General features: G+C 36.0%; 1 protein-coding gene across 1 annotated transcript; it reads left to right on the plus strand.

Moving 5' to 3' along the window:
• The first annotated feature begins 1,828 nt into the window (after positions 1-1,828).
• Positions 1,829-15,274, plus strand: LOC110682319 (DNA polymerase alpha catalytic subunit-like). The gene is made up of 32 exons (XM_021858631.1): positions 1,829-2,141; positions 2,588-3,742; positions 3,905-4,075; positions 4,166-4,249; positions 4,373-4,447; positions 5,269-5,333; positions 6,018-6,108; positions 6,188-6,376; positions 6,942-7,105; positions 7,207-7,321; positions 8,299-8,478; positions 8,559-8,672; positions 9,113-9,232; positions 9,324-9,629; positions 9,714-9,806; positions 10,831-10,949; positions 11,098-11,170; positions 11,257-11,313; positions 11,424-11,516; positions 12,086-12,208; positions 12,294-12,391; positions 12,540-12,585; positions 12,907-13,020; positions 13,131-13,214; positions 13,320-13,433; positions 13,519-13,608; positions 13,702-13,778; positions 14,114-14,333; positions 14,438-14,491; positions 14,568-14,687; positions 14,770-14,844; positions 14,924-15,274. Exons 2-32 carry the CDS (start codon positions 2,609-2,611, stop codon positions 15,074-15,076), a joined length of 4,611 nt encoding a protein of 1,536 aa, XP_021714323.1. The 5' UTR covers positions 1,829-2,141; positions 2,588-2,608; the 3' UTR covers positions 15,077-15,274.
• The last annotated feature ends 58 nt before the right edge of the window (positions 15,275-15,332 follow it).

The raw sequence follows: 15,332 nt of genomic DNA on the forward strand, positions 1-15,332 counted from the left end.
ACCGGTAAATTGGCCATTTAAAGGAAAATTGGATAGTTCAACACACCCAATTAGACTCTCGGAGGGTATTATGTTCCATGGTAAAAAAATTAGCAATTTTTATTTGCAGGGGGAAAAAAGTAAAAAAAAAAAAAATTCAAAAATTGAAGGCGCTTATATCCACACCTTTTTAGAAAATTTGGAGGTTTCAGATCACGGTGTCGAAAAACCTTCAGATTTTAGAGAATACATCTCGGGGTCATATAATGACGTTTGGAACCACATATGATCATTGTATTTTGTCATAAATGTCCGTGGTAGGCTTGAGTTAATGAAATCGGTCCAAGTTGTAAATCGGTTTATTGGCCGTTTAAATGCAAATTGCATGGTTTCACCCACCCAATTGGACTTCCGGAGGTTATTAGTGACCATGGTAAACATTTCAGAAATTTTTATTTTAGGGGGAAAAAAAGTCGAAAATTTCCAAAATTGAAGGCTAATATCCATGCTTTTTGAGAAATTTTGTAGATTTCGAGACCCGGTGACGAAAATCCTCGAAAATTTAAGGGATACATCTCGGGGTCATATAATGTCGTTTGGAATCATATATAATCATTATATGTTGTCATAAATGTTCGTGATAGGCTTGAGTTAATGAATTTGGTGCAAGTTGTACTGTATACCGGTAAATTGGCCGCTTAAAGGCAAATTGGATGGTTCCATGCACCCAATTGGACTCCCGGAGGACATTAGGGATCATGGTAAACAATTCGGAAATTTTTATTTCCTGGAAAAAAGTAAAAAAATTCCATAATTGAAGGCTAATATCCACACTTTTTGAGAAATTTTGAAGGTTTCGGGGCCCGGTGTCGAAAAGTCTTGAAATTTTAGGGGATATATCTCGGGGTCATATTATGCTGTTTGGAACAATATATGATCATTATTTGTTGTAATAAATGTTCGTGGTAGGCTTGAGTTGATGAAATCGGTACAAGTTGTAAACCGGTAAATTAGTCATTATTTGTAAGTTAATGATTAATATTTGTTGTCGTAAATATTCGGGTTCAACTAACTATAAATGGATAATTATCATTTTTATCAAGATAATTATTTCCTTTGACTATAATATATATGGAAATATATTAGAGAACTATAGTCTATAATTTAAAAAGAAACAAATATATACTATATTTAACTCTTAAATTTGAGGATGATTCTCTTTTCTTTTGCTGGCCAGGACCGACTTGGTCTCCCTAGACAAAATGCTTTGATCAACAATAATAAGGTGGTCTAAATTGCATTTAAGGTGATTTGAAATCGGGTTAGGAGCAATTTGGGTTGAATTTAAGTCGGGTCAATAACAAGTCGTGTTGATTTCGAGTCTGGTTAGTAACGGGTTGAATTTTGGGGTCGGGTTAGTAATAGGTTTGGTAAAATTTGGGCCGGGTCAATAACAATTCGGTTTGAATTTGGGTCAGGTCAATAACAAGTCGGGTTGATTTCGGGTCGTGTTTGTAACAGGTTGGGTTAAGTTCGGATCGGGTTAGGAACAAGTCGGGTTAAATTCAGGTCAGGTTAGTAACAAGTCGGGTTAAATTCGGGTTTTGACGGGTTAAAACAGGTCTGGGTCAATTTCGGTTCAAGTCAGGTTCGATTCAGGTCAATAATTTACGAGTTACATTCGGGTTGGGTCATCTCTGGTCAGTTCATGTTCGGGTTCGGGTCTCACATACTCGGGTCAACTCGGGGTTAGGGTTGGTTTTAGATCGGGTTTGGGTCACCATTTTTTCGATTTGAGATGGGTCGGTTAATAATCGAATTTGAGTCGATATTTCGAGTCGGGTCAACTTTTAACAGCTCTAGTAATAATCATGTTATATCTACTTATCTTAAAAAAAAAATTGTTTGGCGCCAAAACTCTCAAAGTTCCCGCCTAACATTCTTTATTTTCGACACATTTTAAAATTATAAACCCAAAAATCAGAACAGAAACCCCTAAACCTAAACCCGAATATTTGGCGGGGCACCCTACCAAATCACTGTTCATTTTCTCTCTCCTCTTTCTCTCTATCACCGTCCTGCCGTTTCGCCGGAAACTTCAAAGCTCGCCGTTGATTCGCCGGAAACTCCGAAGTCCGCCGTCATCTCACACTTTACCGACTGTAAGTCTGCAATCCTTCTTCATACTTCGATTTTTTTTTTTTTTTTGTTATGCTTTAATCTTAAAATTCTAATTTCGTTCTCTCAATCATCAACTCAAAATTGACGATTATAAACAAAATTATAACTCACAAATCTACTATTATTAGTTGATTTGTGTATAATTTAGTCGTATTATGATTTTGCAAAGGACTACTTGTTTTCCAATTTTATTTTTATTTTTTTATTTTGGATGAAGTTGTTGATGAGATTAACATAGATTTTTATTTTTAGAGTTGAAATTCACATGAGAATTATGAATGCGGTAGTTTCGTAAGTCGTAATAAGTTGTTTGTATGATATTGATTGATAATTTATTGATTGCTGCGTAGTTTTTTTCCAGATAAACGTAAATGAGTAAAATAAGTGTATGTATCGCAAATTATTTATAATAGTGCAATTTATGTAGCTTATTTAGAGCAATAAAGACATGGAGGAAGATGATCAGCCAACGATAGCGGGAAGACGGCGAAGCCGAGGAGCAAATGGCGTGGCTAGCGCCAGAGCGCAAGCCCTAGAACGCCTGAAAGCCATGCGAAACGGCGAAAACCGCCCTTCTTATGATATAAAGATGGATGCTCCCATCTATGACACTTTCGATGAAGATGAATACAAGACTATAGTTGCTAAACGTCGAGAGGAGTTCAGTGATTTTGTTGTTGGTGATGTTGGAGATGGTTACATTGATGATGGTGAGGAGGAGGATTGGACTAAAGCTGGAATGCCTTTTTCATCTGATGAAGAATTTGATGGTGAGGATGGTGAGAAATCGAAGCGTAAGAAGAAGGAGAAGGTGGAGAAGGATAAGGAGAAGAAGCCTTCTGCTGCTGCTAATGCTCTCTCTAGTGCTGCTGCTTTGATGGGGAAGCAACGGATTTCTTCGATGTTCACTACTTCGGTGTTTAAGAAGAGGAATGAGGAGAAAGGGAAAGGGATGCTGTCTTGTGATAGTGTTGTTGATGATGTGATTGCGGAGTTTGCTCCAGATGATAGGGATAGGGAACGCAGGAGAAGACCTCAATCGAAGAATCTAGGGTTAGGGTTAGGCGTGAATGGGATTGGTAAGATGAAGGTGGAGAAGCCGGTAGTTAGTGACTTTCTTGGGAAGGTTGAAGAAGATCATAGGCCTTTGTCTCCAGATTTAGCTCCAAAAGACAGGGTAACTGGTGATAAATCAGTTGTAGAGGTGGAGAATTCAGATGAATTGAACCCATTTGAGGGTGATTTTGTGAGCGGAGGTGAAAAGGAAGAGAAACTGTCAAATGCAATTGATGCTAAGATTGAGCCAGCTCTGAAGGAGGGTCAGAAAGTTTTTTCGTTTAATGCGAAGATTAAGGAGGAGAAAGTCCAGACTTTCAGTGCAGCAGCTGAATGGCAAGCAATCAATGGCACCCGAGAAGGAAATGGAGCTGGTTGTGAGCCTGTTAAAACAAGTTCAATTCCAGAATCTGAGGACAAATCAGAGTTTGTCTTGGAGACTGATGGATCATTGCCTTTCTATATACTGGATGCATATGAGGAGTTATATAATACTAATGCTGGCACAGTCTATCTATTTGGTAAAGTAAGTTACTGTATGGTTTTCTCTTTTTATTTATCTAACAATATATGCATTTGTTCTTTTTGGATGGCTGTTAATCATATAAAATGTTCCAAGTTGCCTTTTATAATTATGGGTTTGTGCTACTGGATAGCTGATTGATATAATATGATACAATCTTGCTAGGTTAAAGCTGGTAATGCATATCACAGCTGCTGTGTTGTTGTAAAGAATATGCAGAGGTGTTTGTATGCTATTCCTAGTGCTTCTGTTTTTCATAATGAGGAAGTCATGAAGTTGGAGAAGGATTTCGCTGACAAGAAGATTACAGCTGCAGAACTTTGTACCAAGCTTCATGTTAGTCAATTCTCCTCGTACTATGAATTTAAGCCTCACATCTATCTCTCTTATATTTTATGCCAATTGTCTTATTTTTCATATCTATAGGAAGTGGCATCTGGCTTGAAAGCTGAAATGGCAAAACATTTAGTAAACCTCAATGTTTCAACTTTTAGCATGGCGCCTGTTAAGGTGTGGAACAACTATCCGACATTTTATTTCTGTAATGTTTGTTTTTGAGCATACAATTTCCATAACTGAATTGGTTTATATTTTTATAATCGCTTACATGTGCTTTGTGGGAACTTGGTATAGAGGAGTTATGCATTTGAGCGTGTTGACATACCTCATGGGGAGAACTATGTGCTAGAGATCAACTATCCATTTAAGGTAATCTGCTCTATGTTTCTAATTTTATTACTCATATCTTTGTAAAGACCTAAACACTTATTAGCAGAAGTTAAGACTTTCGATGACCTAAATATAGCTACCTTTAGAAAAACATTATATCTTTTAGGATCGGCGTTTTATGGTTTCACGCCTTGTTATATGACCCCAGGAAACATCCCACACATTTAGTTCATTTTTTGAAAAAATGTCAAAAACTGACCCGAAAACGTGTATTATAGCCTTCAATTTTAGACAATTTCTCATTTTTTTTGACTTGGAAATAAAAATTTCCGAGATGCTTACCATGGACCCTAATATACCCCGAGAGTCCATTTGGGTGGGTAAAACCATCCAATATGCCTTTAAACGGTCAATTTACATGTTTACAACTTGCATTGATTTCATAAACTCAAGCCTACCTCAGACATTTAAGACAACATATGATTGTCATATATGGTTCCAAAACGGCATTATATGACCCCGGGATGTATCCCCTAGCATCTTAAGACTTTCCGACATCGGGTCCCGGAACCTCAAAAATTGCTCCAAAAGCGTGGATAATAGCCTTCAATTTTGGAAAATTTAAATAAAAATTGCCAAGATGTTTACCATGAATCCTAATACCCTTCGGGAGTCCAATTGGGTGAGTGGAATCATCCAACTTGCCTTTAAACGGTCAATTTACCCATTTACAATTTGCACCGATTTCTTAATCTGAAGCCTACCATCTGTAGGAATTTTGTGGATAACTGGATACTATATCAATTTATTGACTTTCCTCCATCTGTAGGATTTTATTAATGAATTTTCTTGCATTGCAGGACCCTCCACTCCAACCAGATCTTAAGGGAGATACCTTTTGTACAGTGCTAGGGTCTAACTCAAGGCAAGTAGCATGATCCCCCATTATTGATTTAGACTTCATTGTGTTTGAATAAACATTGCCATCTTCTATGAGAAATTTTACTGCACGATGTCTTACAATGTGGATTGTAAAGAATTTTATTACGCTGAGCTCAATGCTTGTCCGGTTGTCCCTATTCCTTAACTCTTTTGTTTGTTATGGATAGTTGTTGCTTGTTTAGCTTTGCAGTGCTTACACACTGCTCATCTGGAAGTAATTCTAGTGTTGATAGTTTTTCTAATGGATTTCATGAAAATATATTGTATCCCAAGTTTATTGCTACATGAGGCTGACTATAATGGTGCTGGCGTGCTTTTAAAATTTTTGTGGCTCTTTAATACCTGTTACCCAGTGAAAGTTGCCATCTCTCACACATGAGAATTGAAATGAGCTCCTTAGATTAAAGATTTATTGATCCATATACAATTCTACATGCAATATGTGAGAAACTCTTATAATTCCCTTGGCTTAAATCTGTTAGTTGGTACTTGATGATCATAGCTAATCTAGTCACCATCATTGATAGTCTTGTCCAAGTTATTATCCTTAATCTGATGATTTGTTTCTTTTTTTTTTTTTGTTTCTTTTTTTAAAAACCTTTAATATGAGGTGGATTTCTTTCTAAAGTTATATGCAAGTAATTGTGGAATGATAACTCATTGGCAGTGCTCTGGAACTCTTTCTTGTCAAGAGGAAGATAAAAGGACCATCATGGTTGTCAGTGTCTAAATTCAGTAGCCGTCCTTCTCATCAACGGGTGAGATTTGCAACTCTGTACATTTCGATGTTAACATGTGTATACATGGGTTCAATATCTAAGAGGTGATTTTGGGCAGGTGAGCTGGTGCAAATTTGAGATAGCTATTGAATGTCCAGAGGACATCAAAGAGTCAGCTTCCACCAAGAACACTGCAGTGATTCCTCCGGTGATTGTAACAGCAATCAGTTTGAAAACAATTATCAATGAGAAACAAAATGTGAATGAAATTGTTTCAGCATCTATTATCTCATGTAGTAAAGCAAAGGTATGCTTGAGATGGTTTTTATTTATGGGCAGGAGTTTTATAGTACTGTTATCTCTTCCTTTTCTTATCTTTTGTCCCCTCTATACATTTTTTTTTTTGCTTTCAATTTTTCTAGATGTTAGTCACGCCCTAAGCTAGATATGCTGTTAGCCAAACCAGCATAAATGATTTAGCTCCTTGTTCTTTCAAATTAATTGTGTCTCTTCATTGAAATATTCCTCAATTCTCAATAGGTCCATATTAGAAGCTCAAACCAGAACCCTTTATGTAATCCACCTTGTGGGGGGAAAAGGAAGGATCTCAAGAAGCTACTCTCACATGAATTAATTAACTCAGTTTACAAAGACAATAATTAAGTTTTTCATGTTCTTATAAAATTTAACTAACAAGAGTAGGAAAGTAATTGGAGGAATCAAGAGGTAGGAATTGTTTGTCTGAGACTCAATCTTACTTTCAACTTGCAATATGCAGTCTATTGGATGACATTTTTCTTTTGAAAGAACATATAGTCAAGTCTCTGTTGTAGTCATCAGAATGCTTCACTAAGCTCTCTTTTGATCTCCAGATTGACACTCCTATGCTGGCTTCGGAGTGGAAGAGACCTGGTGTGCTTAATCATTTTACTGTTGTGAGGAAGCTTGGTGGAGATATCTGGCCAATGAAATTCCAAAAAGAAGTTGCAGAAAAGAATACAAAGGCCGGAAGCACCATACTTGTTTTGGAAACCAGGTATGTCTCCTTTTGAACTTATATCTTGTTAAAGTTTGATAATATCTGCTGTTGCTAATCTCCAAACGTGTCTAATTTGTTAATTTTGTTATATCTCACAGCGAAAGAGCTTTGTTGAGCTGTCTGATGACTGAAATGTACAAATTGGACAGTGATTTTCTTGTGGGCCATAATATTTCTGGATTTGATCTAGATGTTCTCCTTCATAGAGCTCAGGTGAGTTCAGTAGCAGATTTTGTTTTTTTTTTGAAGGAAGTGAGTACAGTAGCAGATACCCATATGACATTATTTTCATTCAGGCTACTGGTTTTTTTTGGAGGATTTTTACCTCGCCATAGCAGTGGTGTTGGTTATGATATCATGTACTTCGAAGCTAGGTCTGTTGAGTATTAGGTTGTGTACCTAGATGGAGAGTAATTCTGTTTCATCCACTTGGTAAGAGTAGAAGTTTTACAAACAAATGGTGTATTTGGAACTATTGTAAGGAAACAAATCATCGAATCATTGAGGGAAATGCCTTATAACTAGCTTAAGTTATGTTTTTTTGAGGATCTTGTGTGATTGATGTCAAGCTCTTTGACTCGAGGACTAATTATTCTTCCCAATTTTGTGGATTAGATATGCATGTTTTTTACAAGGGTTTTTTGAGACTAGTAAAGCATCTTGATGGCCATGTTTTTTAGGATTGACAAAATAGGTGCCTGTTTTAAAATTTTCTTTATCACCTATATTAAATTAGAAAATGTAGGTGCACTGAAAGATTATTGCTAAATGTGAATGTGATGATGGAAATTATGGAATTCCGTTAGAAATATGAGATATTAGAGATATTGGAAAATATATTGATGTTAATCTGCTATATATTCAATATCTCTAATATATTGTATCTCTAACAATTGTCCTTGCCATTCTAATTTAATTGTCAGTTTAAGGTATTGCACACAAATGAAGGAGGTGTTAGTTACTGCATTGGTATACTAAATTGGCAAGTAATAGAGTGTACATGTATTTTAAGTGACTGATGATAAGAAATATAGTGTAAAAGTTTTGCATTACTATTTTAAAATTTCATGCATAAAGTGTCCAGAAAGATACCAATTTGGATATGTAGAAGTCTTGATTTCCTGAAGCATTCTGATTTTCAAGGCTGTATTAATAATGTTGTAACCTGGCTGCCATGTCTGTTCTTGCAGGCATGCAGATTACCAAGCAGCATGTGGTCTAAAATAGGTCGTCTCAAACGAGCTACAATGCCTAAGTTGACTAAAGGAAGCACCATTTTTGGTTCAGGAGCAAGTCCAGGAATAATGTCTTGTATTGCTGGTCGTCTGTCGTGTGACACATATCTGTGCTCCCGAGATCTTTTAAAGGAGGTATAATATCTAGATGTCAGCATGTACAAGGACATATTATTAGTGTGTTTTGACTTTACGATTGAGGATTTGTTTTGTAGGTTAGCTACTCTTTGACTCAGCTAGCAAAGACTCAGCTGAACAAAGACCGGAAGGAGATTGCACCAAAAGAGATTTCCAGCATGTATCAAAGAACTGAATCACTAATGGATCTTGTATGTTAAGATCGTCTTTGCTTTCATTCGTGCTGTCTTGAATCTTAACAATGCACGCATACTGTGTATGTGTGTTTTTTTTTGGGATTTATCCAGTTTCAATTTTGCAGTAATTGGTGCACCCACTTCCACATTATTCTGTATTTTGCAAACGAATTTTATTGTTTTAATCTTACTATACATTGATTGGACACCCAAATAAAATAAACAGCGGGAGTATTAATTATGCAAATCTTGTCAAAGAAAATGTACTGCTCACTATGAATAGACTTTTTTTGTGGTTAAATTCATTTAGAGTAAAATTGCATGTCCAAGTACCAAAAATGTAAATTAAATTGTCAATAACGAAATATTATATTTGTGATAATTTATGGAACTATTTATTCCAAGGTGACATGTTTATAATCATGCTCATGCCTAACATGGGTTTGTGTTTTCAGATTGAATGTAATGAGACAGATGCATGGTTGTCTATGGAACTGATGTTCCATTTGAACATACTTCCACTTACACGTCAGTTGACTAATATCAGTGGAAACCTTTGGGGAAAGACTCTACAAGTTAGTGCTTAGATGACTTCATAAACACTGTTATTGTGAGTGTCCTTTTTACACTTGATATACTGATTGTGTATTATTCTTCTTTTTTCAGGGAGCTAGAGCACAACGGGTAGAATATCTTCTGTTGCATGCATTTCATGAAAAGAACTATATTGTTCCCGACAAATATTCATCTTATGCAAAGGAAAATAAATTGACAAAGCGTAAAATAGAAAATGGTGATGATGTAGATATGGATAAATCAAACAATGAGAATGAGCCTTTGCATGAAGATAATGGGAAGGGCAAGAAAGGTCCTGCTTATGCAGGTGGATTGGTTTTGGATCCCAAAAGAGGTTTATATGACAAATATGTGTTACTTTTGGACTTCAATAGTCTTTATCCTTCTATCATTCAGGTTTTGTATCTCTCCATTAGTGCTATCTCATATTACTTTTCTGATGAGAAAAATTGTTAAATGGGTCTTTTTTGGATTTTTCAGGAGTACAATATATGTTTTACTACAGTTGAAAGATACTCTGATGGCTCAGTTCCACGCATACCATCTTGTGAGAAAACAGGAGTGCTACCCGAGGTATATTGTTTTTTTCTATATTAATTGAAGGTCTCTCTTCTATTTCTTTTCTTTTCATTTCTTATATTTATAGATGTTAAACTAGTTATTGGGCCCTGGTGATGCCTTGGTTATTACAGCAAAGAATAAATTTACGTTGTATCACTGATGCAAACATATATCTTGTGGGATCAACATCCATCCAATATTTTTGTGAGGCTACATAGCAAATGATCAACTTTTAATAAACTAAACAAGTTTAAATGGCACTATTTTTCAAAAAGAAAAGCACTTGACTTAAACCTATAAAATCTTGAGCGGACTGCTGAGATCTTGATTGTTGTTAAGTTGCTATTAAATTCCCACTTTCAGGCATTACTAACAGATACCTTGGAAAAAGCTTGCACAGTTGCATTTTAATAGTAGAAATGAACAAGTGATCTTGTTTTATACTTAAATTTGAGTAGCCATACATTACAATAAAATCAGATACAATCATGGACCACTAGAAACTTTTAACATAGTAATGGACAAAGGATGTATATATGAGTTTGTTTTCATCAAAGGCTTATGCAAATAGGTAATGAATGTTTTTTTTTTCCTTCCCTGAATAACTAACTCTAAATAAGAAGGAATGCTGTTTCAGCATTATACCTTGGAAGTACCTAGTGGCCTACAGGAAACTGAGATGGTGTAGCTGTTGCTAGTCTTACTCCTGCCTTGCTTGCTGACTTATCAGTTAGAAGTTTGACATCAAATTAAATTAAACTCTGCACATCCAGAAGCGAGTGAGCTCCAATTTCTACACCTTATTGGTTTGCATGATGGCATGGTTTAACAATGGATAATAATCTACCGGTAATTTTGGTGCAAAATTATTTTGTAGACATTGAACCCCACCAACAGATGCACAATACCCAAACTTCTCTTGGTCTTTAGTGCCTTACTTTGACATTTTCATTACAAGATAAAAGCTTGTCTTGACTTTTCCCCACTCTGCACACAGTTTTAACATAAATATTTCTGTCATTTGTTTCTATAAAAGTTGCTTAAAAACTTGGTCGAAAGAAGGAGAATGGTGAAGTCTTGGCTGAAGACAGCATCTGGCCTCAAGGCCCAACAGTTCGACATACAGCAGCAAGCCCTTAAGCTCACAGCAAACAGGTTGATATTTCTTGTTGATTATTTTTAGTCTAATTTTAAATTGTGAAGCATTATCTTAAGTTTCCTATTTAGTTTTATTAAAAAAAAAGTTTCCTATTTGGTCACATTAATTAATGTATTTGTTATTTCTGCATTATATCTTGTGCAGTATGTATGGATGCCTGGGTTTTTCAAACTCAAGATTTTATGCAAAGCCCCTTGCAGAACTTATAACATTGCAGGTAAGATGCTCTTTAATTGTATTGCAGAAGCTGCCTTACAATATGTTCTCTAAATAGCCATTGACAATGCTACAATTTCTATGTAGGGAAGAGAGATTTTGCAAAGTACTGTTGATCTTGTGCAGAACACGCTGAACTTGGAGGCAAGACCTTTAATTTTGCTCATTGTTTTATTCTTATAGCAATTCTATCACTATATGTCTATATTTCATGTCTCACGTCATATCTGATAGGTTGTTTTCATCCTTGGCAGGTCATCTATGGTGATACAGATTCAATCATGATATATAGTGGGCTTGATGATATAGCAAAGGCCAAAGCCATTGCTGGAAAAGTCATCCAAGAGGTGACATGAATATTCTAAGAATTAGTCTTATTGATATTCCTTATAATGAACAGGATTTATTTGTTTTATGTTGGAATATGTGTTGCAGCATTCATTTAATGGATTAGCCATATTGTTTGAACTCTTTTCATGGGAGATATGTTTTAGTGCTTTTCTTTGTGTTGTTTCAAATTCCAGTTTTACAGTATGTTTGAGTGAGTGACATATACATTACATTTGGTTGGATATAAATTTAGGATGGGGAGAAAAAAAAATAATTGGAGGGATCTATTCAATTTTCATCTCTTTCTAAACAGTCCATTCTCTCTTCTCCTGTGCTATTCTCTCCTCTGCTCCTCTCCTCTCCCATCCCCTTGTTTATCCTCTCTTCCTCTTCCATTTCCTTCCCCGGACCCTTGTTATGTAAAATCTATACGCACTGACAGGAAAATATGCCTACTGAAGTGAGCTTCTGAAAGGCAGCAATATGTGCTGCTTTGAACTGCCACTTCCTGCTTGTTACTCTTCTTTTCAGTTTTGTTGCTGAGCCTGATGTATTCCCTTTTTTTTATTTTTATTTTTTTTTTCAGGTTAATAAGAAATATAGGTGTTTGGAAATTGATCTGGATGGGTTGTACAAGAGGATGCTACTCCTTAAGAAGAAAAAGTATGCGGCTGTCAAATTGCAATTCAGGGATGGAAAACCATATGCGGTATCTCTAGTAACCTTCTTGAAAATATGAAGTGAGGCCGTTCCAGTATGCAAAGTAAAATACTAAAATTTAATGTTTGTTATAGGTAATTGAACGGAAGGGCCTTGATATGGTACGTCGTGATTGGAGCTTGTTATCAAAGGAAGTTGGGGACTACTGCTTGAGTCAGATACTTTCTGGAGGGTATAGTTGTGCTTCTATCTTAATGATTCCTTTAATTTTTTTTCCCCTTCTGATTTTTGATATTATTTAATTCTAATAGCAAAAAACAAAGTGATTGCACCTTTATATAGTTTTAAGATATCAGCCTAAATTATGCTTTTCCTTGCAGATCCTGTGAGGATGTTGTGGAGTCGATACATAGTTATCTTATGAAGGTAATAGAAAGACCTAAATTTTTGTTGGCCAGTGATGAATTAACGAAAATAGAAAATTAGAAATTGATCTTCCAGATTCACTGCTGCACTGACATAATATTTATCTCTCTAATGATAAAGGCTGCAGAAATTCAATGTTTACTTTAGAAAACTCAGTAGTTCTATTCCTCTCAAATTAATGGAGATTCAAGTTAGGTTCTAGAGTTCTGTAATATTAGGTCCTTTGTCAATATGACAATAAACAGGAAAACAATAAGTAGTCAAGTACGAATGGCTCTTGGATATTTCAGTGAAAATCTAATGTCTTCTGGGTCCCAACAGGTGCAAGAGGAAATGAGGAAAGGAGAAGTACCTCTTGAAAAATATATAATCACAAAGTCATTGACCAAACAACCTGAAGCTTATCCTGATGCAAAAAATCAACCACATGTTCAGGTGATTATTGTTGACATCTCTAGCTCAGCTATGTCTTTCCTTTAATGATGAAATATATATGTACAATTTATGGAATATTATTGCAATCCTGACTGCTTATGTTTTAATAGGTGGCACTGAGATTGAAACATAATGGTTATACTGCTGGTTGTTCCTCAGGGGACACAGTTCCATATATTATATGCTGTGAGCAGGTTTGTTTAACTTACATTTTTTACTAAATTGAAGAACATTAAGCGCTTTGGGCTTTAGTACACTATGGATGCCAGCTAATTGCATCTGTATCTTTGTTTTGACAGGGTACTACTTCAGGAACATCTGGTGGTATTGCTCAGCGAGCTAGACATCCTGATGAATTGAAAACAGAAAATTTGACATGGATGATCGACATCAATTATTACTTGTCCCAACAGGTTTCTTTTTGATTTTTTCACCTCAATGAAAAACATTGTCTTTTCAGTCTTCATCAGATTTGAAGCGTCGAGTTTGTCTTTGCAGATTCATCCAGTGGTTTCACGTTTATGTGCATCCATCCAGGGTACAGACCCTGCACGTCTGGCTGACTGCCTGGGGCTTGATTCAGCCAAGGTAATAGTTGACGTAGACTGCTAATTGCTTATGCTGCTATAATACAATGCCCTTATTTGCTTTATGTTACTGACTTTCAATTTATGTGTTCAGTTTCAAAGTAAATCTGACCTCAGCACCGGCAATGATCCTTCAAGCTCACTTTTGAGTTCTGTTGATGATGAAGACAGGTATTCAATTGTAGTCACTTGGCCTCTATTTTTAGTTTTAATAATGCTGAATATTTGTTAAGACTTTCCATGAATATGAGGTTTTTTTAATCCATTGTTTCAAAGTTGATTGAAATCAAAGGCTGTTGTTGAACTATTGTTTTTGAAATAGCAGTAAAATTCACTTATGGTACTGTTTGAGCATGTAGTTCCATTGTTACCTCAACATCAATTACTCAGGACTTCATTGAGACCATTAATCAACTTTCTTTCTAGAGTAATATATTACTGATCTGATGGATTAGTAAATTAGTTGTATGGTCAGTAAATTGATTGTGTATTGATGTCTTCTGCAGATACCAGGACTGTGAACCTTTAATATTGTCTTGCCCTAGCTGTTCTGGCTCTTTTGACTGCCCAAGCATCTTTAGTTCCCTATGTAAATCTGTCGCAGAAAAGCCCAATGAAGCACAGCCAGAAAAATCTACTAGCAAATTCTGCCACAGGTTGCGCTGCCCCAAGTGTCCAGAGGAAGGGGATGTTGGTCAAATATCTCCAGCAATGATTGCCAATCAGGTGGCTCGAACTTTCTAGCGTAACTTAACATTTGTAATTTTCAAAGAGTGTTTTTGTGCGCGCAAAACTTTATTGTTATTGAAATGATCTTCTGACATTTCCAGGTGAAGAGGCAAGCAGATGGGTTCATCTCAAAATACTACAGGGGTTTAATGACGGTAAATACACCTCTAGGTTATTTCTCTATATGGAATAAAAGGTTTTGTGATCTATCTGAAGTATTGTTTTTTGTAGTGTGATGATGAAACTTGCAAGTATACAACTCGTAGCTTAAACTTGCGGGTGATAGGTGATTCTGAGAGGGGAACTGTTTGTCCAAACTACCCTCGATGTAATGGCCGTCTAGTAAGAAAGGTATTAACCAGTCTTGTACTGTGAACTAAAATATCAGATACAACTTTCTGACTCTCACTAATGCATTAATCTTTATCAACAGTATTCAGAAGTAGATTTATATAAACAGCTCACGTATTTCTGCCATATACTGGATACTGTTCGTTGCATTGAGAAGGTATGTCCTTTGATTACTGTTCTTCTTTCTGCTCTTTAAAGTTTGAACTGAGTTTACTCATTTACTTGAGAACCTGCAGATTGACGGTGCTGCAAGACCACCCTTTGAAAAGGAGCTTATTAGAATCAGACCCCTAGTTGACTCAGCGGCTATTGCTGCTCAGAAGTTACGAGATCGCTGTGCTTTTGGATGGGTGCAGCTGAATGACCTCTTTGTTACGCTCTGCACCTAAAGGCTGTATGCCTACTCATTAATCTAAATCTTGTCAGTTTAGATCTTGTAAATATTTGTATAGGCATGTCATTTTAGTAACTTGCAACACTTTAGAAAAGAGGTACTTTGTGTATTGGGATACTTTAGCATCTCATGTCACAGAAGAAATAACCTAGACTGTATACGGTAATTCATAATTATTCCATTGGATGACCAAGCTGTAGAATTCGCTAATGTAGCATTACGAACAATATTTATGAAAATTGAAATACATG

Source organism: Chenopodium quinoa, unplaced genomic scaffold, assembly GCF_001683475.1.
Source record: "Chenopodium quinoa cultivar QQ74 unplaced genomic scaffold, ASM168347v1, whole genome shotgun sequence".
Classification (NCBI taxonomy): domain Eukaryota; kingdom Viridiplantae; phylum Streptophyta; class Magnoliopsida; order Caryophyllales; family Amaranthaceae; genus Chenopodium; species Chenopodium quinoa.